The sequence below is a fragment of the Mustela nigripes genome, chromosome 4, assembly GCF_022355385.1.
Source record: "Mustela nigripes isolate SB6536 chromosome 4, MUSNIG.SB6536, whole genome shotgun sequence".
In the NCBI taxonomy this organism is placed as follows: domain Eukaryota; kingdom Metazoa; phylum Chordata; class Mammalia; order Carnivora; family Mustelidae; genus Mustela; species Mustela nigripes.
The window spans coordinates 74,987,256-75,015,163 of NC_081560.1; the positions used below are offsets into that span (position 1 = coordinate 74,987,256).

Genomic DNA, 27,908 nt, shown 5'->3' on the forward strand with positions numbered 1-27,908 from the left:
GGCATCTCAGAGGGTCTTTGTATTGTCTGAAGAGCAGATAGATTTGCAGTGATTCCGTGAGGCTGGGTTTCTATAAAAGTTGAAGTAAACAGTTTTGATGTAGCGCATGTAAACAGTGGATCTTAAATGGAGGTCTCCCATAGCTGCACAACAGAGAAAAGCAAAATTACACATTGTGAAAGCAGGAAACAGGCATATTCTGAGCTACAGATGAAAAAGAGTTGGTGATTCCAGCCGTACTTGTGTGGTTGTGGAAGCACACTTGTGTCAAGTTGAATAAAGGGATATAATAAACCTTCCAAGTTTTAACTTTCTCTTTGCTCTAAATCTGTGTCTCAACCTTTTTAGCAACTGCCACCTTTAAATACAAAACCCCTCACATCTTCATTTAATGTTACTCAAGAATTTGAATAAAGGGACGCCTGGGTGGCTCAGTTGGTTAAGCAGCTGCCTTCGGCTCAGGTCATGATCCCAGCGTCCAGGGATCGAGTCCCACATCGGGCTCCTTGCTCCGCAGGGAGCCTGCTTCTCCCTCTGACTCTTCCTTCCACTCTGTCTGCCTGTGCTCTCACTCGCTCTCTCTCTGACAAATAAATAAATAAAATCTTTAAAAAAAAAAAAAAAAGAATTTGAATAAATATTACGTCACCAAAGAAATAATTTAGAGTATCAGTTTTTTAAACCATGCACACACTTCTCTTCCCCAGGATTCTGATTGAGCCCACTACCGCCGTGGTTCTCAACCCAGCTTCACATTTCAATGATCTGGGGAGGTCTTAAAAATGCTACCGCCCAGAGAGCACACCAGACCAACTAAATCGAAGTCTTTCTGGGTGGGACTCTGGCACCAGCATAGTTTAAAAGCCCTTCAGACAATTCTCATGTGCAGCCCGCACTGACAATATTGGCCTTAGGAAAGCGTGATTCCGTCACTTCCACCACCACTCACTCAGAAATCCCTGCCGTGTGCCTACGACCTAGCCGTCGGCTCCCCAGATCCATCGCTACCTTCTAGAAGACTGTCCTCTCTCAGCTGACCCATCAGAGTAGAATGATGCTTCCACAGCAAGATGCCCATTCAATTCCCTCGCCCTTTCCCTCACCTTGTCTCTCCCACCAGGTCTGTACACCCTGGTCTTGTTCATATCTCATTTCTACAATGTTCAGTAATTGCTTTAGTGCATGGTAAACAACTTCGGCATGACCAAATATGAATGCAACTCTGTTCACCAGAGGACGGCCAATTAAAAAAAAAAAAAAAAAAAAAAAAGGAAAACAATCAAGCTGATAAACTATTGTTTCCAGGCAATAGGATTTGGCTGCATTTTTATAAACACGAATAAGGAAAGTCTAAGACCACTATGAATTAAATTACATCCAAATTCCATTTTTACTGAAAATCTGGGGCATGTCATTGAATACCTAATGAGTTTCTGGGAAAGAAAAAGCAGGAACAGCTAAGTGACTATGTGGATGTCTCTATACAGGTTCCCTTAATAGGTTCTCTTCAATCTTCATGGCAATCTTGTTCTGAATACCCATTCTGGCTACTCCAGGACTGTGGCAGAGCCGCCTGTGTTCTCACCCTTTAGAGATCAAATTTCTCAACTGTAAGGACGTCTATGTGTGAATGACCCTGCTGGTGGAGACTAGTGAAAATGAATGATTACACAGGGTGTCTGCTATCTGCGGGGTGTCTGAGGGAAAGAGGATCTGGGCTGATGCTCAGTTGATGGTATGAAGTAGTAAAGCTGACATTTTCATGGGCTTCCATGTGGGGACATTAATAACCTAGAGCCTGGCATGACACTGGCTAAGAGAATATCCCCAACTACATAAAACAAAACAGCAATGTAGACAATTTATCAGAGGTAAAAAGTGGGGTGTTATACTTTGACCACTCCCTGAGGAATGCCATCAGCCTTGGAAGTCATTACGACATACTCACAGCATAACAACTGGATACCTATTAACAATTCTGTTTTTTAAGACCAGAAAGCTGAGCACTGGGAATCAGAATTTTCTTCTTCCTGTCCATCCTTTACCATTACCCGTTATTAACACGGGAAGGAAATTCTTCATGTAATTAACAAAACACCACTGACTGACTTTTAAAGTTTTTTTAATTATAGTAATCCAATCTGCTTTTAACACATCGTGCTTTCTTACTATGAGTCAATCAAGGTAAAATCTGAATGAGTTATACTTCCCGTGAACCCCAGTATTTAAGTTCAGGGTCAAAGAGTCTCTCAAAGATCTTTCAAAACCAAAAATCCTAGGAACCCAAGACCCATTAGCAGATAAATCTGCCCAGGCTTTTAAAGCTTTATTTTATTTTATTGCAAAATTATTTCCGAGAAGAACATTACACTGTAACTGACCACAACAGAGTTTAGATAGCAATAAAAGTAATTATTCTTTAGTTCTGTCTTTCACTTAAGCCTCTGAAGGCTGGTCTGTCTCTCTAAACTCCACTATATCTCAAATTTCACATAATGGATGTGTTCTGGGAACACTGCAAGGCTGAGTAGATCCAAAATTAAAGTATAAAAGAGGACTCAGTATTTAAAGAAACTTCTAGTACACCTGAAACTAATATAACACTGTGTATAATGTATGCTAGGTTACATTATTATATTACACTAATATAACACCTCAATACAAAAATAAAAAGGAACCGGTTCTTCTATATGAAGACTCAATGACAAACTAAAAAAAAAAGTAAGTAAATAAGTAAATAAAATTTCTGGTGAAGCATACTTTTATATAAATAATCAGCTCTTATATGTTTTTAAATTTGGCTTTTTAAAATATAAAAGGTTGCTAAATTTTACCATACCTTTTGCCATATTTTTTTTAACATTATAGATTCTCATGTGTACCCAAATTCATTGTATCCAAATTTCATCCTTGTACCCAAATTCCATTCCCATCTCTGAGACACTGGTCTAAGTTTCTGTCACAGTTTCTGATTTCTAAAGTACTATTGGGTGTTATTAGCTAGTAAGAGGCCAGAGTAAGCAAATCAGACATGGAAATGAGGCTAGTTTAATCTCTGGTATTTCCGGGTATATTAAAAAACTGATAAAGCAAAATACATTCTCTGTTTCATTTATTTCAGACTGTAATATATTAGCTACAGTGTATAATAAAAGATAGAAATATATAGCAATGAATGATTAAAACACACCAAATACCTCTAGCATTATCAATGCAGTAATTAAGCTCATTTGCAAATATAAATCTGAGCCCCCCAAATCTTCCATTTTTCAATGAAATCTTGAAAATCTTCCATTTTTTTCCTTTTTTAAAAACAAAAAAAAAGGGGGGGAAATGGCTCTCCCTTTTAAACTATGAATTCATAAATAAATGGTAATAATCAAGGCTGTTAGCATATAGCAGTCTCCACATACCCTGGCACTTTGTCGGTTCACTTTCTTCTCTTCATCAGGAAGTGGAGGCATTGGGTATGGGTATTTTCTGCTGGAGGCAATAGACCCAGTTGATGAAGATGGAGACTTGGCAGGAGACAGAGTCCTGAGACGTTGAGAACACATGACATAAATATTATGTGACTGCTTAACATCTCTTTCAAATATGTGAAAAGCGGGTTCAGAACAAACCCTCTGATTCCTATTTTCACAGGCCACTACTACAAAGGTCTAACTACAGGGAGGTTCTCTGTCCTTCACAACACTGGAATGCTGGAATTTTATCTTCCTAAGGTCATAACTGCAATGGATTGTTCAAATGTTAGCACACAGAATCAGACTCTTCAATTAGAAAGCCAATAATGACATTTCCTATGCAAATAGATAAAAAGCTAAAATGGAGAAGGGATAAAAATGATTCTAAGAGCTCATAATGGTAAATTAAGTGTACGACATATTAATACTCTGCCTTATTTTTACCACTTAATGTAAAAAAGTTTTAGTATGATAATTCCAATTATATTTTAAGATCTGAAAATATAATACAATTGATACATTTATTAGTTGCTAAGTCACACACCAGTTCACACAAAACTCATGCATTCAGAGGCCAGTGTGTTAGTTGTGAAAGAACAAAGGCAAATACAGGGGGTTTAATAATAAATTAGTAAACATGCAAGCAGTAAGGAGTGCAGAGTTCCAGCCAAACAAAGAGTCTGATGAGAACATACAAAAATGGTCTGATTAGTCCCTACAGTCAGTATTTCTGTAGAGGGGAGGATTCTGTGCCATCTAAGTAGATCTTGATAACGCATGTAGGGTCCAACAGTCCTGTCAATAAGGTGGCTACACTTTATTGACTGGAATGTAACTGAAACTAAAACAAAACACAACAAAACCCCTCCCTATTTGGGTAACCTCTCCATCGTGAAGGCATCCCGTATGAATATACGTGTAAGCTGTGGTGTATTACGCTGTTCTTGTTTGATTCCGCACATGTAGTGGCAATATTTGTGAGGAGGCTGAGCTCACGGGAAGAGCCCACATCTGTTATCTTGTCCTTGAAGTGAAAAACAAAACAAAACAAAAAAAACAAAAAAGCAAGAGGTTTTTTTTTTTTTTTTCCCACTCACACCGTATCAATGGGAAATAGGTGTGTTCATTTCGGCGGTACCTATCCATTCACAAATGTTACCACTACACATCTGTGACTGCTTCATTCCTGGAGCAAGGTGGCTAGGAGTCACAGAGCGGAAGTGGTTACTTCCTGCAGAGGTCCTTATTGCCAGCGTGTGGAGCTCATCCGCTGGGAGTGTTGGCAGCGGGGGCGGGGGGAGGGCACGCTGGGCAGGGGCAGAGCTACCGCACTGCATGCAACAGCTTCAAGAGGTCTCTCTTTTCCCCTTTATTTTAAATTTTGGTTCCCACCCATATGTTATGCTTTGCTCTAGTTCTCCTGTGGTTTTCACCCAACTAAAGCTAAGGCTGAAAAAATAGTTTTTCCTACAAGCCCTGAGATCCAAGCGAACGTTCTTGCTCAATTTTAAGACTCAGGAGTGGCTTAATTGGCTTTTAATCTGTAACTCTTAACACTTCCTCTATTTTCGGAAAATGTCTAAGACCACTTCTTAGCATGGCCTGTTAGACTATTACAGATACTTGCCTTCTCTGGTGATGAGGCTCTCCACTATGGAGCCAATGGGTAAAACTAAGAATGTAAGTACTTCAGATCCTCCACGGGACTATTAAAGCAGCAGACTACTGCAGGTTTTTCTATTCAGAAATTAAGGATGTTTTTAACTTTAAGGAAACATTTCCAATATGACTATGACCTTTGGGAAAAGCAAACTCAGTTTGTGTAGAATGAGGATAAACTTTTGTATTTAGATTGAAATACATCTTTCTAAAACAAGGGATAGTAATTAAGATTTTTAGCCTCATCATTAGTGGCTGCGACGTCCAAGTTCAGGAAAGCTAGTCAGGTACACCGACAAAGAACTAAATCTTGTTTACTTTAGGGGATCATGCAAAATGAGTCTTCTTTTTAATTTGCTACAGTGTGTAGGTACCCCCTAGCATGAGCTGTTGGCTTATAGCTTCCCAGACACGCCAGCCATTCATCTGGCCATGAGTCTGAATGACCAGTTCTGCACACGTACCAGGCCATTCCAATGAGAGGTGCTGAGTCTGATCTTTCCTCCAAATATTTTCGCATGGCTAAACCCAGTGAATGAAAACAAAAGGAGATATTCTCCTGACAACACCCTCACCCCAAGAAATTTGCACATATACTATTGTCTCACATGAATACACCAGTTAGCTGACACTTTGGACTGAGCCGGAGGGGAAGAGAAGGCAGGCAGGATGGTTTTAGTAGGGGCGAGGGGCAACCTGTCCGGGAGGTTGGGTGGTGTGTGACAGCATAAACAGGGATTATCTCGAGGGGATGTTCAGCCTGAGAAGGGGAGTCAGAATAAAGGCAGAGAACAAGGTAAGGTACATCAGTTTAGGGAAACAGAAACTAAAATTTGGTCACAAATGTCTCAGAGTTACTTCTTCGAAAGTATCTTCAGGCTCTTTCCTGACCCTGGCGACTTGCCTGCTAGTTCCAAACTGGGTTTCAGTGAAAGCCAGGCACTGGCCCAGCTCATTCACTCAGTAATCCTTGAACAAATGTGAACCATTGCCATTACAGCACTTACAAAAACCATAGTAAGCATAGTGGGTGCCATTTAAGGTTACACAAGAAAGGTGTGCCTGTGGGCCAATGGACTGTGGTCTGTCCTCTGTAGCAAGAATACAAGAGCCTTGCTGGGTTTGCCTTTTGGAGACATGTCTGGAAGGCCAAGCTCAGCACTGTTCTGCCCCCCAGAAGTGGCTGAAACCAGGCCAGTCACACTTCAGAGGGACAGATTCCCCTTCCTCACCTATCTGGGTTCAGGTGCCTAATCCAGAAGGATTTATAAAGTGTCCTAGGATAGGATTTAAGTACTCCATATCCACTCCGCTATTCTTACGTAATTACAGTGAAGTTGAAAGGAATAGGGGCACCTGGGTGGCTCAGTGGGTTAAGCCTCTGCCTTCAGCTCAGGTCATGATCCCAGGGTCCTGGGATTGAGCCCCGAATCGGGCTCTCTGCTCAGCAGGGAGCCTGCTTCCCTTCCTTTCTCTCTGCCTGCCTCTCTGCCTACTTGTGATCTCTGTCTGTCAAATAAATAAAATCTTAAAAAAAAGAAAAGAAAAAGAAAGAAAGAAAGGAACAGATTTTGGAGTCCAGAGCCAAGCTGTTAATTCTGGTTCTGACACTTACTAGCTGTGCCACCCTGAGTTAGTCTGTGTGCCTCAGTGTCCTCATCCGTAGAATAGGAATAAGAATGCCTACATCTCACAGGGTGGTGAGAAATAAAGGTACGTAGAAGGCACTCAATCCAGGACAGTTATTATTCATTGCTTTTTAGGGTAACTACATTTTCCATAAGGTCATGGAAGTGGGACTCAACAACCTGATGAAGAGAGGAATCAAATGCCTAATACTCAAGAGGACGTTGAGTCCTGAGCTTGTAATGCACTGTCACCAACTGCCCCCAAGACTGAGGTGTGGGGACATAGGGCTCTTGCCCTGCTTGATGCACACATATGCTGGCAATCATTTGAGCAACCACTGTCCGATCCAGAACTGATAAGGGAGCACAGCGGAGGCACTATGATCACTCCAAACCTTTCGGCATTTGCTTTGCTCTTTGCAGTGAGGCAGATGTAATATTTTAAATGCTGGGCTATACTTTGGCCCAGACTGCTACAGTCACTAAGTCCTCACTGCATTCTGATAAGGAGGTCCCAAACCCCACGCCATATGGACGATTAATAAAATGGCCTTTGCCCTCACTGGTGGTTTTGGCAGGAGAGGTAATCCTGAATAACCTGGTGGCTGATGAAGCAGGTCTGAGCTGTAGCAGAGGGCTGACAAAGGCATAAGCCAAGGTGTGGAGACCCTTTGGGCCTCCTGTGTAAGGACCGGCTTAGATGAAGGGACAGATGAAATTCTGTTGTGTGAGAATCACTGTGATAAAAGCTCTGGGGTATCTTAATGATTCACGACTTTCAGTGAAACTGGGTGTCGGTTTCCAAGTCTCACCCACATCATCACCCTGATTAATCCTAAAATGACAGTTACGTACAAACTTCCAGTAAATTCTGTTTAGCCTTTAAATACAAAGGTGGACTGGAATAATTCATTCTTATGTGACTACCCACTGTGGGAACAGGCAGCTCATATTAAAAAAGAGGAGATAAGGGAACCCTCTAAAATTGCCCTTGCGGCTTTGCACGTGCAACCGGGGGTGCTAAAGCATTTCCCCATCCAAATTGCGTTTAGTCATGCAGCTTCTGGGCAGACCTGGGTGCTGATTTTAAGAAATGTGAACTCTTCTCTGGGAGCCACATGTACTACTCAGCTGACCCAGGGGAGGCGAAACAACTCTTCCGGGGTACCATTTCACAAATCATTGGTGCAAAAAAATGCTAATTCCATTGAGGTATAAAAGCCCTTGCCCCTGTGGGGCCAAAGTCATCCTGTTTTGGTTCGATGGCTGATACGAATTACAATCTGCCCACAAGCCTGAGGAAGGTAAATAGGAGAAACAGGACTGCGGGTGAGCCAAGATTCCAAGTAACATTCAAAATAATCTTACCTGTCTTCCTGACGTTGGCCATCTTGAGAGCTACAGGTGAGGGTGGGATGTTTGAATGTGAGTGCATGTGTATGAGGCTCAGTGTGGGGAAGTGACAGAAGCAGGGGAACAGGGCAGGAGAGAAAGATGGGGTATATAAGCAGGATATATTGTTGTGAGCAGGCAGGGTTATGCTTTCCTTGGGGCATAGGCAAATGTATGGATCAAATTAAGATGCAAGTAGGTCTAATCATTTTCTCAAACTATACATGTCTGGACTAAATGGTACACTGGAAGAGAAAGTTCACCTTAGACAGGTGCCGAGAGTCAAGTACGTACGCATATTTTGGTATCTGTGAAATGCTGACCCGAGTCATGGCAAAAAGTAATCTGAAAGTCTATTCTGCTCAGAAGAGGTCGTAACACAGTCCGTATTTCTTCTTTACCTTAGCTGTCCACAAAGCAGTCTTAAATAAACTGGACATTTACCTCTGGGAAATCACTTTGATATTACAAAGACTGAAAAAATGCCATTAAGAGCTCTTGGAAATTTTCTCTGACCTCTGAAGTCAGACTGAGCTACAGTGGACTGAGTCAATTCTAGAGCTTCTAAAATGTAAGGATACTCGGTCTGCTCTTCTGTGAATCAAGAACATGTTTTTCTATCTGCTTCCCGCTCTGTGTGAAGTGTGAGACAACAACCGTCTTCCTAGCATAAAAAGTTCCTCGGATGTTTTGTTGAGAATCGGTGCAACACTTCTCAGCACAGCCCTTGTTTGGAGGCAAATGCTTGTACTAAATGAATAAAAGCCCAAACTCATCTGATCCCACCCTCCTGTGGTCAAGGTTTCCTTGGTCGTCTTAAGTTCCCTTAAATCACTGTTTTTACTCCAAGTAAAATTCTGCTATATTTCGTTTGGTTTCTTTTCATGTTTTCCCTTAAGTTTTAGTATGCACTATGCACTCTTAAGGCAGGAAGTAGGAAAAATGCACTATAAAACTGCTAATTTCTAGAAATTAAATTGTTCAGGTTAATAGTGCTTCTTTATTAGTGGAAAGTATGTTTCATGCCCATAGAACACTACATAGCATAAAATGAAGAGAAAGCTACTAAAAAGCTCAAGATGGTGATGGGGGCATGCACTAAATGGTAAGTAACCCTTTCAAATGGCTTCATTTGAAACATTCAGAAAAGAACTAGACTTGCTCACGAAGCCAGAAACAGAGATCAAAAGGCAGCAAATAAACAAGGACCCCTTCCACCTATGGGAACTTGTATTTGGGAGATACAAGATAGAGAGCCAGTCACACTACAGTATCCGTATGTGCTGGGAGAGTTTGAAAAGGATATAAAATTAATTTATAAAATACCTAAAGTATGGTCCTTCTGTGTTTTTATTCACATCTTCTACCCACTTAGCTACATTATAGTCTCTTTTGAACCATGGGTTTAAATACCTGCAGAAAGCAATGGAAGGAACAAAGAAAGCAGAACAAGATAGAAAATCTGAAAATACACAGCACAAGCTTAGCAAGGATGTTCTTCACCCTCCAAATGCAAGTGACTATGGCAAATAAACCAGGATGGATGCTGGGGGTTATGCGGCAGTCCGTACAGTGACATGAGAATCAACTCAGCTGCAACAAGGCTCGAGGCATTCGAGAATGTATTCAACATTTCAGGGAAAGCCTTGCCAGTGGTTTCCCCAAGGGAATCAGAAGCTGTCTTCCAATCACAGTACTGTCAGAGATCCCATTCACCCACCTCCAAAGTGGCTTTTTCCAGGCCACCTCTCATTTGGTTCCTTGGTTTTCAAATGATAACGATGCTTTTTGAGAATATTCAGATGGCTGCAATTCCAACCTGGTGTTTGGGTATATAACACCCCAAGAACAATTAAAAGGAGAATGTTCTCTTTCCAATATGAAAAAAGAAAAAAAAAAAAAAAAGACTTTACATGGCTTCTGTCTCACTCCAGATAGCAGGACCTAAACTGGAGTTAACAAAAAAGGTGCTCCAGTTGGCTCTATAAAGAGCAGAAAGGGTCCTGCTCTTCTGATCCCAGAGCCCTCACACATATTAAGTGTGGGCCAAAAAGGCCTCCAGGATCTTCAGGTTGGGCTCAGCATTTTAGCTGTAGCTGCAATATTCCTTCTTCCTCCTATGCACTCCAGACTAACGTAATTGCGGTTCCATTAAAAAACGGACCTCAGAAGTTGCCTTCTGAATGTCTGGTCCTGAATTATATGAGTAACTGCCAGAGGATACGAATGACCTTCATTAGCATTTCCCTGATGGATCTGGCAAAGTCTCCATTGGAATTACTGCGCAAAAGAAAATTTAAAAGATGGTAAATTGGGAGTGCAAGTTGTTGGTTTTGTTTTTTGTTCTTTGTTTTTCTTTTCCCCAGAGTTTCCTTTGATTTGAACCCAGGGAGCCAAGCAAAAACACATCCCCTTTCAGAATGTGCTCTTGTAAAATAAACATAGATTCAACAAATCCAGTGTTGGAACAATTTGGAGATTTTACTGAATTTTCTCTCTTAAAAAGTAACTTCTAGAGAGATACTATAGATAACAAAGATACAAGCTCTATCAAACTTTCCAAGTTATTTGGAAAGAAACCAGGGGAAAGATAGAATACACTATTCGTTTGGGGTTAAACTTTGCTTCTTTCCACTGTACTTGGTTTTAGTTTGTAAATACACTTAAATCATGACCACATTTTCAGTTATAGAAACAAAATTAGGTTACTTTTTCCATAGCCCTTTCCCTCCTTTTAACTATGACCAATGAAGTTCCCTCCTAAGAGAAGGGTTTGGTTGCTTTTTATGTCGGTGAGACCATTTTTGCTAAGACAGTGTCCCCTGCCTCAGGAACAACTCACACTAGTTTTGCCTTTAGCCACAATCATTGCCAACTTGCACTTTTCACAGAGATAGCCAGTTAAAACTTGCATAAAAATTTCCACTGAGACTTTGAACAAAAAGAAAGAGTCAAAAAGCAAGTGCAGCCACAGATGAAGGCTAGTGAATGCTCTGGCCTGGGGAACACCGGAGCAAAGCCCATGCAGCTGTTATCAGGTGAAACATAGCCACACAGCAGACTGAGTCACCCACAGGCAGCTTCCAGGAGGAGACTTGTGTTCCTTTCACTGACAATCTGAGAAGCTCAAAGGGCAGACGCCATGGCTGTTCCATGAAACCTACAGCCGCATGGCTTGGCTTGCATGTGATGGACCTTTCCTTCCATTTCAGGGAACATCTCAGACTGTGATCATTTCACTAGAGGTCACTGAAGAGAGCTCTCAGTGGTTGTTCCTTCTGGGGCTCTGCCCGTGAAAGTGTCTTCACAGCGAGCATCCTAGCATCTCTAGGTGGTGGCGGCGGAAGTGATGGGATTTTATCAAACTGCTGTAAACCTGCCTATGTGGCTTGACTTGGCTTGTAGCGCAACATGCAAAAAAAATGCGTTAGACAGGGGAGGAGAGCTCTTTGTGTTCTCCAGGATGGAAAGGCAGAGGAAAATTAGCTGGTGCTGGCTGGACCAGGACCATGTCCAAGCAGACGCTGGGGGTCAGTCAAAGATCAAATGACCCTGTTCTCAGCCAAGGAAGGGACTAGGAGGGAGATTAAGTGGCAGCCCAGAATGAAGGGGCAGGTGGAGACTGACCTGTGATCCAGACTCCCTGTCTGGGGGCTGTCAGAGCCCCCGAGGCTTATGCCTTGGGATGGGACTGTCTGGGCGAGGGAGTGCCCAGGCTCAGGTGCTTGGGGCTCCCTCCTGTAAAAACACAATATATAATACAAAGTCTAAGCCAAAACTTTTTTCACATCATGTACAACAGTGAGGAAGATGCAAAAACTTTGAGTGGAAAAACAATACAATAAACAAGGACATTATATGTTGTTAATTAGCCAAGTAAGCATTTGTGGTGAGTGTTTTAATTCATGTCCTGATGTTTCATCATCCTTTGGGATGATGGGTACTAAAGGGGATGCTGAAATCATAGACTCAGATGATACCTTTTAATCTAAAAAATAAAAAGATATGTCTGTCTGTGGTCATTCTGTTCCTCTTACAGTCCCACAAATTATAATGTTATATCAGAAGCAAAAGGGATTATTTAGCCAATATGGAAAGCATAAAAAAAGACTGTCAATACACCTCCTGATATGTTATGTAGTAGGATTCTTTCCAAGGGAAAAAAAAAGTATATAGTGCCCATACAATAAGGTATGTGAGAATAGTGGCCAACCTCATAGACTTGGTTCCATTTAATTAACATGAGTCATGTAACCCACATCTGCAAAGCCTGAAAAATCTGAGGGAGACCTTAATACTTCTTACTCACAAAGATGATCCCACTATGACATCTTATTAAATAATACAGTGTTATCTCACAGGCAAGAGATTCCTTGAGGGCTTAGCTAGTATTATAATTTTTATCATGATATGCATGGGAGTTTTACAGAAGTTTTAAAAAGTAAGTGACCATGCTAGAAAATACTGTATGAATCTTGCTAAATACCAAGTGCTGTTTGGGTCAATACACAGCTTTAATATAATGTTGGTTTATTTTCATTCAAGAGTTTTCAAAGCCTTATTCTAGGAAATGCTGTTAAAATGCTAACCAGTACACAAAGGAAGTTCTGAAGGATGTTTTGCAGTTTTATCTGTATTCTTGTGAGCAACGAGATGAGCTGAGGCGCTCTTTACCAGGTGACCTCATGCAAAACAAATCAAAGGACATTCCAAGAGTTTATCCACAATGAGCCCTAAAGCATCAAAGCGCTTTGGGAATGTATAAGATAAACTCTAACAGATTAGTCATTTATGATGGAGTTCTATGATGCCATTCTGGACCATGCAAGGGTATCACTGAAACCTATCTATTGCTTCTAAAAATAAAGTATCCTTTAGCAAACTTTTGACAAGCCACTTACAAGACAATACCATCAGCAGGAGGGTCCAAATTTCAGGGCACTGTTTTTATTCCTGGACTGAAAAAGGCAGGGTATATGATGGAAAAGCTAACATAAGTTTCTGCAAGCAGTTAACAAACACCTGCCAATTCAGATTTTTTTGTAAAGTATTAAGGCATGAAGAGGCAACAGTGATCCTGAAAACAATAACTAGCACTGCAGTGAGAAAGAAGTTTAAAAAAAAAAAAAAAAAAAAGGTTTAGATAGGTCAAAAAAGTATGGTTAATTAAAACCTGGTGGCAAGGTCCAGAAGGATAATGAGGGTGTGTTTGATTCCTTAACGTGAGATAAAGGTTTGAGGAAGCTTGGTCTTGTTGTACTTTCTTAAGTGAAGAAACAACAAACCAAAAAAAAGTGCATGGTGTTTACCTCATTAGAAATAACTTTAAATGTAATTTCTGATCCCACCCCCTCCCTCTCCTCAGCTTAAAAAAAAAATGTGTGGCTATCATTTAAAACAGATAGTGTTGCATTTAGTGACAATGATTCCGTTAAAGAGCAAGTTTTGGTAAGTGCCCTTTTAAATGTCCTCAGAAGGAAGATTTAAAAGGGAATCCATCTTCCATTAGTCTGAGAGAATGCTTAGATCGCAGCCATGAAGCCCTCCGAGCGGTGGTTTCACACTGTGAGCAGTCTCATGCTCTAGGACGGTGGGAATTGTCCCCGGATGCTTCTAGGCTGTGTGAATATTGGGAAGAGGAAAGGTGACCCCTCTGAAATGGCTGGACCCCGGGTGATGAGAAGAAAGGAATGTTATCAAAATTCCCTTCAAAAGGAACCAAGACACCACATGGCAGGTTACTGGAGGAAAAAGCCTGCAGCGAGAGTGGGGACCCCCGCTATCAGTGAATATTGGTTTGGGCACAGTTGCGGAGATGCCTATGTAAAAGAGAAAAGCCATGGTTAATTTTAAAACCGCAAAAAAAGAATTAAAAAGACAAAACCAAGACCAGAGGCATGGTTTACAGTTCTTTGATGATCTCGTTAATTAACTCTGCACACTAATTGCACAGGACCTTGGAATGCCTTTTTCCATTAGAGGTTTAGACTTACTCAGTTGAATTAGACCGAGGTCTAAATCTTTTGCCTCTGATTTTCTTTCTGTTGCCTCCCAGGTTACCTGAAAAAGATGGTTTACAGCTAGATTTGAATATATATAAACAATTGTCCTATGTGTAATCACAGGGTATTTCAAGTGGTGTAATTCACAGCCAGCCCTTCCCAGAACACAGGGCTGTATAGTACTGTACAGCCTTCTCTCACCCTGGTCCTACTGAATCCCATCATTTAAAATCCAAGAAAAAAGAAAGAAATCATAATAAATGCCCTCTTCTCTGTTGGGAGAAGTACAGAGCGTACATGAAAGACAAATCTTTACAACCAAGAACCACAAAACAGAATCTGGGTCCTGCAAACAGATGCACTAGCTGCTCAGAATGCCGCCCTATACCTTGCCAAGAATTACTTCGAGGTCGTCCGTTTTCACAGATGTCTGAAATATGTTTTGTGTCTGGAATCCTTTCACTCCAAGAATGAGAAAGCCCATTTGACCTGAAATGGAAAATGTGTATATACTGTTCAAAAATATAATCAAGTGAACTGAGTTTCAAAATCAGTAAGCAAAATTTCTAAGCATTACTACGCATTAAATAAACCAAGAAAGAAAAAAATCTGAAATGAAAGAATGAAGAGAACATGAACGTCTTCATGAAGAAGGCAGAATTACACAACATTCAATTTAAGAAAAGTCAAATACAGTGGAACCCCATTACAATAGTTTACAATGGAAAAGTACCAGCATACCATGCAAGCCAATTACATTCCCAACAACCACGGACAGTTATGGTTCAGTTACATTACCCAAGCAGAAGAGTTATAATGGGGTCCCACTATAGATGTTTCTTAATTGTAAAGCAATGGTTTTCATTCAAATATTATGAGAACATGGACTTCCAAGAGATTTCGTTAAGATCTGTTCAATTGAAACTGCTCAACCTTCATTAAAGTAATATTTAGGTTTTCTTAAACAATAAAACTATTTTCTGAGAATTGGCATTTTCTCCATAAATACCTCCCCCTGCCCCCGACCAAATGTAGTACTCTTAGTTAATTGCCCAATAACCGAACTGAATCAAATGTTTATCATGGAAATGTCTCTCACAAAGCCCATGTACCATTAAGCCCGTATGCTATGTGTATCCTACCATCTTAAATAAATTGTCTACGAGAAGCACAACTTACACACCTACCTGTACCACATAAGAAAAAGTATTTTGACAAACTACATGTATTTAGAAGAAGTCACATAATTTGATACCATTTTTAACTACTTAAATGTCATAACCCACTCTTCTAGTATCTGGGAATTATTCTAATCAGTATTTTAAGCTCTTCTTGAGGTACTTTAGAAAATAGCACTATATTTAAAATCTTTTTGACACATTCCAGTTAATTGCTATTAATATCTACTCTAAAAGGAGCTTTCTATTGATGAATGAAAATAAATGGAACTCAGCACAGTTATTACACTTTAATTCCCCAGATTAGGAGTTTTACAACATAATTTTCTGATTAAAGAATGAATCCTATTTTGTCCAGCAGGACAACAGAAATTCTGCTGGAATCCACTGATTTCTCTACCTCTTTACCATGTTATTTAATTTAAAATTAAATATTTGACCAAGAAAATATTTATATACGGAATTTAGATAAACCTTATTCTCTTAGCCAAAAAAAAAACCAATAAAAAGAATAAAAATTTTTGAACATTCTGCTATAGATCTGTACTCCTTGTACAAAAACTAATATTTTTATTTTTGCTCTATGCTATGTTAATCCAAGTAAAAACAATTCTTCATGCTTAAGACAGTTCCACATTAAAGAAGAGTTCCCAGATCTACTGATTCTTTCTTTCCTTTGTGATTGCTTACAGAGTGAGATCCATTGCAGAATTTTTACAGATGATTCACTCTATATAGAATTCCAGAAGAGATCACGTTTCTTCTGAGTAAACTAGAAATTCCCCTCCAGTCTCCAAAGTGCCTATTGTGCCCAAAGCCAGGTACTAGGCTACCAAACCTTTTTTTCCTATACGTAACCCCCCTTAACCAATTTTAAAGAAACTCTTCCACAGGAACATCTTAGCGTTCTTCAACGTGAATGTAGGCCTCATTTCCTAAAGCATTCCAACTATTTATTTCTTCTACCAGTTTATTTTATTAAGCGATTATAAAGCATGCAGAATTTTAACTGGTCTTATACACCTTAAGATCCTGGAGCAAGAATATAACATCAAAGTTTAAGACATATAAATAATGTATTAACCCCACTTATCCTATTATAAAACCCAGGCAAATACTAAATATACTTAATTTGGCAACTGAACTCTAAATGAGAAAGTCTAGAAATAATCATTCCAGGAATAAAAGCCAAAATCATAATATTCAAATATATGATTCACAGAGAAGCGATCTTTTTTTCACAGCAAGCTTAGCTTTGGTATATTTAAAATTTAAAAATACTCAACGCGGTATTTATAGTACCAATTTAACAACTGCTTTACTGAAGCATGACAGTAACCTTTTTCTTTGACTACCCAACATGACATAAAGCTCACCATTTAAAATATTATAAAACACTATGTATTATTTCTCAAGCCATATAAGAGCAAGATTGAAAAACCCTAGGATTTCTCTGTAGATTTAGGATTGTCATCCATTTAGTTTAGTTTTGGTTCAATTTCCGGCCTGATTGGCTTAACAAGTGGTTCTGAGCATATGGCATTTGGAAGCGCAGTAATCAAAGAACAAAGGATACTATTTTTTAACATTCAAGAAAGAAGGAAGAAGTAATCAAACCTGCTGCAAAATAATGAAATGTTCTGACTAATGGAATAATGTGTGATGGAACAGGTAGAAATCTGAAAATGCGACAGAAAAGCAGACCTCTTCTTAGAACTAGATGCTGAGTTTGTGCTGACTCCGGGAGCAATGTCGCTATAAAAAGAGTCACCATCTCCAGGCTTTTTTACATAATCTCCCTGGGGTAACTGTCTAAGGCATAATAAACATTTCAGAGTCAGAAAACAAGACACACACATGAACACAGACATATACAAATATTATTTTAGGAAAAAAGAGGTAGGGATAATGATCTACATGAATCAAATTTATAACAACACGTAAGATTATTAATAAATGTGACAAGTTACAGTCATTCTAACTGTAGAGGTCAGAAATACAATCACTAAAGTCTGTACAGTCTGGATGAATAAAGCCTTGCTTCAGGGGAAAAATATGGAAAGATGAGGTTTTTCTGTTGTAACTTTATTATACTTGGAGATGCTGACCGAAGTTGTTGTCTTTGAAAAAAAAAAAAATGGTGCTAAAGGAAACATGTTGGGACAGAGAGTCCTTGCCCTAGGTAAGGCATAGTGTTTTTTCACTGCGGCCAATAAACTATTCATGATTTCTAAACTTTATATAATGTAACCTTAAGACCAATTAAGTCTTAAAATAACTGAGTGATTTCTAAGCCATTTTCTATAATTTAATCCAAATAAATTCTTATTAGCATAATCTGTTCAATCTGGAGCCTCACTGTTCATTTAGGAGAAATAGGAAGAAACTAAAAGAGATTCCAACACCAATCAAAAATGTAATTCTACAGCTGCACAACAGAATATGTAAAAGAAGATAATTGTGCAAGAAGAAGGGGTTGAAAAATAAATGAATTCTTGTTGAGACTATAGGGGGAGACACTTGTAGGTCATTGGTGGGTGACCTCGTTTCTGTATTCTCCACTGTAGAGGGAACACAACAAAGGAAGATCTGAACTGCTATGGACCCTGCTTGCTCTGATTTTGAATTAACTAAGATTGGAACAGATTTTTATTATTTTTCCTAAGGGAGAAGGGTAGAAAACTCTAGAATGGACCACCTAGTCAGCTTCAAGAGCTAATGTGATAATCTGCCAATGGCTGGCCTCCAAACAGTCACCTGCATCCAAAATTTGATTCAGTTCCATTTGGGACCGTTGTGGGAGGTACTGGATTAACAGTATAACAGAGTTATACTTCAGTAGGTCTCCAACAAAGGCCAAGTTTGCCAACTCCTTTTTCTACTTGGTTTTCCTGTTTACCTTAGTTACTTGCTGATGTTAAATTCTATCTTAAAAAATGCCACTTCCAGATGTTTGCTTTCTTGTACCAATTCCTATTCTGTCTGAAATCTTGACAACACTTGGTCATTCATTCTTTTGAATGACTTGAATAGTTCTCTCATATTATTTCAATCCTATATACTCCCACATTTTCACAAATCTAAAAAAATTTTCAACCCATAGGAAGCACATATATTAACTTGTGTGATCCTCCCCTTTGAAGCAAATCAAAGTTCTTCTTAGATTTGCAAGACTAATTTTACCTAGAACTCTGTGATACACGTTCTCGCAAAATATTTTTAACGCTTTAAATGGCTTCAGCTCATAACTGTAATTTTTTTCTTTTTCACAGTATATTATGAAACATTAATTTTCTAGAGAAATAATACAATTTCCCCATATTCACAGTGTTAATAATACAGGACATATTGTTATGCAAGAGATCTTTAATCTCTGGAATCACATTTTCTGCCTTGTCTCCTATGAGTAAAATGTTCTGTCATGCTTGAAAAAAAAAATGATCTCAAGAAACTCAGAGTTCTGTATGTCACCTCAGGGTGGAAATAAATATTAATATTTATAAATGAATGCCAGAGAATATCCCATCAACATCAATTTCCAATAATAATCTTTATGGCTAACAAATCCTTTTTCTCATCATTACCTTTAGTAATACTCTGTATAAGCTGATAAGATGTGCCTCACTAAATTCAAATAAAATAAAGACAAATTCCAACTACATCTGACCATTAATCTATCGCCCAAATTATCTTTTCACGACATGGTTCTGGCATTCAGGAATTTACCAGGAGCTCCCTTGGCTGATGCTGCAGACTTCAATGGACTACCTCTCCTGACAGAGGGGCCTAGTTCTGTTGTTGGTTTGGTTTTTTTAAAGTCTCCCCATCATACCACTCCTTCAGTGTAATTTCTCTGCAGTGCATGGTCACCTTTCACACAATGAACAAAAATTGTAAACGCCAAATATATCATAAACTGTGGGCTTCAGTCAAAGGGTTAGAAGGGAGTTTAAGTTCAATGAACTTCTGGGGCATGGCCTTATTTTTATTGTGATGAGCAGATTCGATTCTTAGCTATTTCTATTAGGAAGACTCTAAAACACAGAAAAGACTCTGGATTCCCCTTAAAATCCCATAAGGAATGCGTGTAATGCATATTTCTTCACACAGTAAATGAATAACAATGTTAACAATGTTAATGACAGAGTAAGAATTTTGTGAAAGATCTCTTAAGAATAATATTTAACATTCTTCACTATCGAGAAATTTCTCCTTTTTTTAATATCCATTGCAGACTACAACAAATTTATCTCTTCTTGTTTAACCTTTAGTGAAGATAGAGAATATCAGGTCCCCATGATCAATAAAATAACATTTCATCATTTGTTACATAAGATCATAAATGATTAACTAAATAATTCCTTAAATTTTTTGAATTAAATTTATTTTTCTAGCCTTTATGGCTTTCTTCTTCAATTTTGCTGGTCTCATGGAGTTTTGAATCATAAAGTGATTACTACATTAGGTGGCCTGACTAGCGCCAAGTTTTGTCATGGGATAATTAATTCATATGTCCCATATTATATGTAAATATTACAGATATGCACATGATTTTTTAAAAAATAAATAATGACTAAAACAAAAGCTTATCTAACTAAATTCTTTTTCCTCAGAAAGGAACCCTGTTATGAGGGGCAGTCTGGTCTTTCCTTAAAGGGTCCACTGAACCATAATATTTAACTTTGATCTTTACAAAGACTCAAAATGAGAATGCAATGAAAAAAAATTAAGTCCTAACCTTAATGCTGAAGGAGGCATTTCTCCAATGCTTTTGTTTGCGTCTGGGCTGTCTGATATTAGAATTATTACTTTACTGTTTTAAGAAATATTGTATAATGTGTACCAAGTCATACTGACAGATGCGTATCACTTAAATAATAATAATATAAAAACAAACTGAGATAGGCTTGAAAAAAAGGAGGTAGGGAGGTTCACATGCAGGAGATAAACTGGCTAAAACAGGTGAGAAAGAAAAGAAATGGGGAAGGGGGTTTCTGTTTAAAGTACAGATCAGAAAGATATGACCTAATTATTTATTTTATTTCACATTAATCATAATGATGTGTGCTCATTTCAGACAAAGGAAGAGACTATTTCAGCTGAATAAGGTGAATGTTTTATAAATCCAAGTTCAAATGAATGTTTGCTTGATCTATTCTACTTGCAAACCTGCCTGAAAACTAAAGCTCAAACTTAGAATTCTTGTTACAAAGTATACAGTTGCTGGGGCGCCTGGCAGGCTCATTTGGTGGAGTGTGAGACTCTTGATTTCAGGGTTCTGAGTTAGAGAACCGTAACGGGGTGTAGAGATTGCTTAAAAATAAAATCTCAATGGGGAGGGTGTGTGCTATGATGAGTGCTGTGAAGTGTGTAAACCTGGTGATTCACAGACCTGTACCCCTGGGAATAAAAATATATTATATGTTTATAAAAAATAAGTAAATAAATAAATAAAATCTTAAAAAAACAAACCCACAGAGTAAACAGCTGCTATGTCCTAAAACAATTATAATAGCATCAGCTGAAAATAATATGGAAGTCTTCTTCCCTGAAGATTTTAAAGAAAAAGATCTTTAGCCATCCTTCCAACAATGTTGTGTAAAAGAACTCTCCATGGTTCCTCGGTTACACGGTTCTACCCTTCATAAGGTAACACTGGCAGATTTAAAATAATACCATTCGTGCATGGGGTTCTGCCTCTACTGTGTCCAGAATGGGGCTCCTGTTTTATTAAGCAGTTTATAAACAAAAAGAAAAAAAAGGTTGGTTTCTTGTCTTTTTGTCAGACTTGCAATTAAATCTATCATGCCAGGTTACCAAGTTCCTTCACAGAATTGCTTGCCTGACTTCTCCAGTAATTTGAAAGTTATGCCTAATGGCATTTCTGAGATATTATATCATTAATAAGAATCTGATAACTGGCTATATGTTTAATATGGTCTCACATTTAGTGTCAGAGCAAACCTTTATGTTTGCCAATACTTGCACCAGGTCGACCAGTAAGTGTGGGCCTCATTCACGTGGACGGATGCTGCCTTGCTCTGTGAGGACGACCACATCCACGTCCGCCATTTGAATATCAGAGAAACGCAGTCTTCAGAGACCACGTATTAGGAACTTCCCTTACTATGATGCTTTACATATTACACAGAACTTTATCTGATTTTAAAGTCATGGAAAATTTAAGTGATTTCCCAAGAAATCACATCCTACAAAGTGAATTTCTGATTCCTTGTCACTTGGTCCTCCCACCATGGAACCTCAAAGGAAAACCTTTAAATTTAAAGATAAAGACAACTCAAAATTCTTACTTCTATTTCCTAGCATCCTTTGAAACTGAACACATCCTTCTGAACATCTGAATATATTTTTATAAGACTACGCATTTCTTAATGCATGCTTTGGTCCATGTGGCCTTTTCAACTACTCTACTACCACTGACATATATTCTCAAAAAGGAAAATCCTTCAGAAGATATTTATACATTTATGACTTGCTGACCTAAAGTCCATTATTTGCTACTTCTTCATTTTGAGAATTATTCTACAAGTCTAAGACTCATTAGCTATGGACAGGACAAAACTAAATAAATATTGCAATAAAATATATCAAAATACATAAAATAAATTTGTCAAAGATGTGACCGCTCTCAAAATATAGACTAGATTCCAAAACAGTAACCAGATTGATGAAATGATGAGTCGGTAATGCCAGGAGGCATGAAATTATATCAGACAAATAAAGGAAACTCTTAATGCAAAAAAGTTCTCAACTGTAACCTAGGCAGATTCTGAGTCAGAATAAGAAGTTGGTACACAGTTTTGCATATTAACAATTTTTTGTAGTGTGGTGTATAATCCTTTATTCTGGGTTGTACTCCAGGTGAGAATGTGTCTTAGAGCACTGCTTCAGGTTTGCTTATGTTGCTTATATTTGTGACATTTTACTTTCATTTTTATATGTCAGCCATATTAAATCACTTTGTAGCCTTAGCCACTACAGAAATGAGGCTGGGTCATCAGTATTTGATCTTATTAGCCTAATTTTATTTTCCATTGGAGAAGCCACCAAACTTAGATTTCTGATATGACTGATCCAACTCTATCTAAGAGAAAGCTTAACCAAGTCCAGATCTTTTCCAGTGATTCTGGACACAAGAGTTTTAAACATGTCAAAAAGAAATCTAGTTGTTTTTAAGACTTAGTTCATTTTGAATCAGGTTTACTTTTCCCATTAATAACGAGTTAGTTAGTTATCCCAGGCCCGTGTGAATCTTTCCTAATATCCATGCTAACTGATCAGGATCTTAGTTGGTCCACTATGAGCATGTTTATAGAGACTGTAGATACTTATGGCTAAAGTCTAACAAGAATTTTAAATTACAACATGGGATGAAACAGAAAAGTAAAGTTCAAAATTTTAATTTGTGAAAAAATGAAAGCTGGCTGGCTGGGGCCCGAAAACGTGTATCATGTTTATTACATCTTATTCCTAATCTGCCTGACATTTAATGGAACAGTGGGGACAGTGAAGTAAGTATGAATCTGTACAGATAATCTTGAGTACTAACCTAGTGCTATATGATGCACAAGACCTGGTCTTCCAGGATATTTAAAATTTTTAGTATCAATAGCTAAAAGCATTAATAATTTTTGGAATGTGAAAAGCGAAGGCGACATCTCAAAATGAGCTAATTTAGATTTAGAAAAAATAGGCATTTTTATAAAAGCACATGAATGCTCTGTATCTCTTTTTATGCTGTTAGTTAAACATAGATTTTCAGGTTATGATGAACAGGGTGTCTGACTTTATGGGCTTTACACTAGACACTCTGAGATTCTAATAATGCAAATTATTTCTTTACCTACACAATTATGTAATCAGAACAAAAATATTTTCTCATGCAGAGGTAAACAATACTAGGACATTCTCCTGATCCTAACACTGTGTCCATATAAATTTTATCATTTATGAATGGAAGTTACTAACATAACAATAGTAACAACAACAAAAAATATTCCTTCAGAAAGTACTAGGCAGTAAGATTGCTAAAAAGATGAAGAAAAGCCAATTAACTAATATAAACACAGGTGATTCCTTAACACAGAGGAAGTTTGTTTTAGATGGAAAAAATTCATTTCCATATATATTACTATAATAGTAGCATAAGTAACTTCTATTATTATGGTACTGTTGGATGAAAGAACCATTAAAATTAAATGATAATACATGTATTTTAAAATAATACATTCCACAGCACCATTATTAAAATTATAGTCTCAAGGTCATGAAAAACAAGACTGCTCAATGATCACAGAAACAAAGTCAACATAATTTATAACTGCATGTATGAACTGCAAGGATGCTAACAGTATTTAAAACTTTCAGTTATGTGTTCAGCTTATTCTCATCACATACCTCTGTTCTCGATAATTTCTTTTCATGGACAAGAAGAAAAGGAAAGAGAAGAATTAGTTACCTATGAAGTATATTCAGAGAGAGCAATGAACATGAAAGTTCTAGCATTCATTGAAAGGTCTCCACTAGCAGAGTTTTGAATTGCAAAATTAAAATGAGGAATACAGTCTCTCTCTCTCTGTCTGTCTCTCTCACACACACACACACAAACTCTCTCTCCTTCATCTTTAAAAGAGACACCAAAGGCTTAGTGACAATTTGTTCAAGTAACTATTTTTAACAGCATAAATAAGTTTCAGTCATGAAAGAATACCTGCTTTTGCAATATTAACTGTACCATATTAAACATGTAGTTAGTAACACTCTAAAGTCAATCTTATTCAAGTTATTTATATAAATTAACCACTTTCACAGAAATAAAAATCATAATTTTTTCCTTCTGGAATATATATCCAGAACTAAGGTTATTCCTAAGAATTTCAAATGGGAAAATATGACTGGACACGGGAACATCTTATTTCATCATGTAGGATATATTAGAGTGAGTTAATTCACAGCTGTTAGGGACCTTCTAAGTGATCACGACTTACTAAAACCTTACACTGGAAATGCTTTGTTCAAAGTTTAGTTTGTATGCCCAAAGTTTTTCATTTGGGCATACACTAAAACAAATATGAATTTTAAAACAAACCAATATTAAACAAAATGTGTTCTATAAGGCACCAGTGACTTTTAACTTAACAATTCAAAAGACTTAATTTTTAACTTTCTTATCATGACCTAATTAACTGTTAGTATTTTGAAGATATGTTAGAAAGGTCAAGCAATTGAGTAGTGGGTTCCTACCTTCCCAGATCAAGGGTAATGTTTCCATGTCAATTTTGTTTGTAGCACCTTCATCTGCCTATCTATTCCATGCACCCTGTAAGTATCTTGGTTTAATAATGAGCTCATGAGAGCAGAAGTGCCAATTTGTTACTTATATTTTTCATAGTTCAAACTGTTGGATTGGTTGGGGGGGTGGTGCAGAGAGGGATCTTCCTATTCAGTATGTTTTACTTTTTATTCCCTCCATCCGATTCCCTAGTGGTCCATCGATTCCAAATAAGTATTGTATTCCTCAGGACCTATTCTTGTCATTACCTCACTCCAAGGCTTGGAGAAGGGGTAGAAAGTTTAACTGGAAGCATTAATGAGGAAATGAGTTTTCAGGTCCAAAATCCATTTTTGAATTTCAAATAGAATATTAATTTCACGGATTTAATTCCTGTATTAAAATTTCTACATTCTCATTCTATTCTTAAACATACTGTGAATAATTTTAGTAGTACTAAAACTTTAATCATTCAGGTTCAAATTATTTATGAAGAGGATACTGCAGTATGAATAAATTTGTCTTTTTTCCTTAGTGAATATGCAAAATACATATATTCAGAAATGAAAAAAGCAGTGAAATCTCAAAAGAATTTCATAAAATAAGAAATTACATAGAGAATGAAGTACTTTAATTCTAACCATTAAAACAAATGGATACAGGTAATTCCATTAGCAAGAGAAGTAAAAGTTTAGATTTCATGTTTTCTGCAAGTAATTTTTTCCAAGACTGCAAAACCATGAAATACCAATTTGTGTCAGTAGGTGGCAGGAGATCACACATAATAGAACCAATAATTTTGCCTTCCCCTTTCCACATAACCAGTGAAACCACTGAGCTACCTCAAAAGCTCAAAGCTTGTGATGGCAATTACCACCTAGGTCTTGAATCAGAGAAGTGGAGGAAATAGTGTAACTCCACGATGTAATTCACCTGAGGTGTGAGGGGAGGTCAAATGATAAATACACAGAAAAGCCTTCCTTTAAGACATGTAATTATAACTCCAAATGTTATGATGAAATCAGCCCATGTAAATAGAAGTATGCAGTGATGGCCTGCACATCAAAGAGGCCCATAGGTATTGAGCATCTATGAGCTGGTACAGGACTAGGTACTCATTTAATCCAGGCAGAACTTTCCTACTGTGCTGTGCCCTCCTTTGTTGTTCAATGTGGTAGTTACCATGTTATGCTAAACTTTCCTGTCTGTCTATGCTGTCCATGTTACTTGGTAATAAATAGCCGTCCACAAATGCCCCCATATATTTTAATGCTTTTAGCATACAAAGTACATCCTGGCAGTAAACTTATTGCTCTCTTTTCTGCCAAAGAAACTCTTTCAGGGTTTTGACTTCACAACAAGCAACAGCCACATATACTTTTAAAGAGATTTCCTTCAATGGAGTTAGTTTAAGACCATGTCAGGTAATAATAATAATAATAATTGCACATAATTTCATAGTGCCTAGTCTGTTGAAAGTTTTGAGGTATTTTGAATCCTAAAATATTCTAATTCCCAATCTTTCAGTGAAGTAAGCCAAACGTATGGGTGGGGATATATTATAAAATGGGGTAACAGCCAGAATGCCCAGAAAACACTGTAGACCTTTCAAGTCAGGGTACTGAAACATCATCATCAGATCAGGAGAACGATGCTTTTAAGTTGAAATCAAACAGAACTTAAGGTTCGCCATATTTAAGCTTCAAGTTATTAAACTTAAGTAACTTACTTGAATGCTAAGGAAATTTTTTACATCATAAGACTGAAGTACTTTAAAGTCATCTACTTAGCTAAATGCGCAAGGGGATTCAGTATTCAAAAGCTGTATAACTTGTAACTTTTTAAAGTTTATAAATAAGAACCCAAAACTTCTAGTTGAACTCGAAGCTTAAGAATTACATATTACAGCCTGACGATTCACAGACCAGTGCACTTGGGGCAAATAATACATTAAATGTTAATTAAAAAAAAGAATTACATATTACAAGTTGCAACTTCAGGCTGACTCTTAAGGTGAACAAATGAAGTCTCTGAACAGTTTTTTCTCCACGAACAAACACCCAATAGTTAACAAATAATAAGGCCTCCTTCATACTGGGTAAGAAGATATGAAGGTTCTGTCTCTGGCACGAGGCCAGGCCACAGGACGTACCCAGTCACGGAGCTGCCACTGCTGTGCTTGTTGATACTGATGTCATCACTGCTGTTGTGACTAAAGCGTTATACGCCCTATGGGACCATCCTGCCTAGATCTCTGGGTATGGGTTTAAGTCAAGAGAGCCTGTGTCACTAAACAGCAAACCAACACAGCCTTCACACAAGACACGATTTCCATTGACTTTACTTCACATAATGGTTTTGAAACAGTATTCTCTATTCTTAGAACAAGAAGGGAGTTATCCAAAGTCTAAAAACGTAATAAATTATGATCGCCTCTAATCATGCCAAGGCTATTCACTGATTGCCTGTGGAACCAGACTGATTTTCATCGCAGGTATATTTATCCAATGATACAAAACTTCCTAGGAGGTTAATTCATCTAAGCAAAATGTTTTAAAGTCTATTTTGATAGTAGCAATGCTGAGACAATCTACTTACTTATAACCCCATGCAGTTATTCCTAATATGAGGGCCAGCACTAAGATGGTACCAGCGATTATGCCTATTATGATATTGGTACCAGCAACACCTACAGAGGAAAAAGAAAACAATGAAGATCAGTGTATATAAAGGAAATTCTGATATAAAATTCTTTTTTTTTTTTTAAAGATTTTATTTATTTATTTGATAGAGAGAGAGAGACAGTGAAAGAAGGAAAACAAGCAGGGGGAGTGGGAGAGGGAGACCCAGGCTTCCTGTTGGGGTGGGAATCTGATATGGGGCTGGATCCCAGGACCATCATGACCTGAGCCAAAGGGAGATGCTTAACCACTGAGCCACCCAGGCACCCCTTGATATAAAAATTCTTTCAGGAACTTTATTCTCCATATTTGTAATCTCCACATTAACAAAATTATTTGTTTTACAAAGTAGGTATTTTTTCCTCTTTAAGTCTTAATTTTAGAGAGTACTTTTTAAATTTAATTTTTTTGAGCTACTGTTGACATAAGGTTGTATTTGTTTCATGTGCACAGCATAATGATTTGATATCTGTACCTACTGTGAAGTAAAAAAGTGGGTGTTTTTTTTTTTAAGATTTTAATTATTTATTTGATAGAGAGAGAGAGATCACAAGTAGGCAGAGAGGCAGGCAGAGAGAGATAGGGAAGCAGGCTCCCCATTGAGCAGAG

The 27,908-nt window shown here is 37.8% G+C and overlaps 1 protein-coding gene across 14 annotated transcripts in view; it reads right to left on the reverse strand.

Moving 5' to 3' along the window:
* Nucleotides 1-27,908, reverse strand: part of ADAM22 (ADAM metallopeptidase domain 22) — a 222,240-nt gene continuing 194,332 nt past the window's right edge. For 2 of the 14 annotated variants that reach the window (XM_059396900.1, XM_059396899.1), the window contains exons 25-32: nt 27,217-27,307; nt 23,745-23,762; nt 16,944-17,138; nt 14,537-14,637; nt 14,140-14,206; nt 9,473-9,559; nt 3,414-3,537; nt 1-143 (exon numbers count right to left, since the gene is read on the reverse strand). In XM_059396900.1, coding sequence (XP_059252883.1) covers nt 123-143; nt 3,414-3,537; nt 9,473-9,559; nt 14,140-14,206; nt 14,537-14,637; nt 16,944-17,138; nt 23,745-23,762; nt 27,217-27,307 — 704 coding nt within the window. In that variant the 3' untranslated portion in view covers nt 1-122. Of the gene's footprint in view, nt 144-3,413; nt 3,538-8,122; nt 8,153-9,472; nt 9,560-11,773; nt 11,885-14,139; nt 14,207-14,536; nt 14,638-16,943; nt 17,139-23,744; nt 23,763-27,216; nt 27,308-27,908 lie in introns of all 14 variants that reach the window. The other 12 variants (XM_059396907.1, XM_059396905.1, XM_059396908.1 and 9 more) reach the window with 9 other exon arrangements.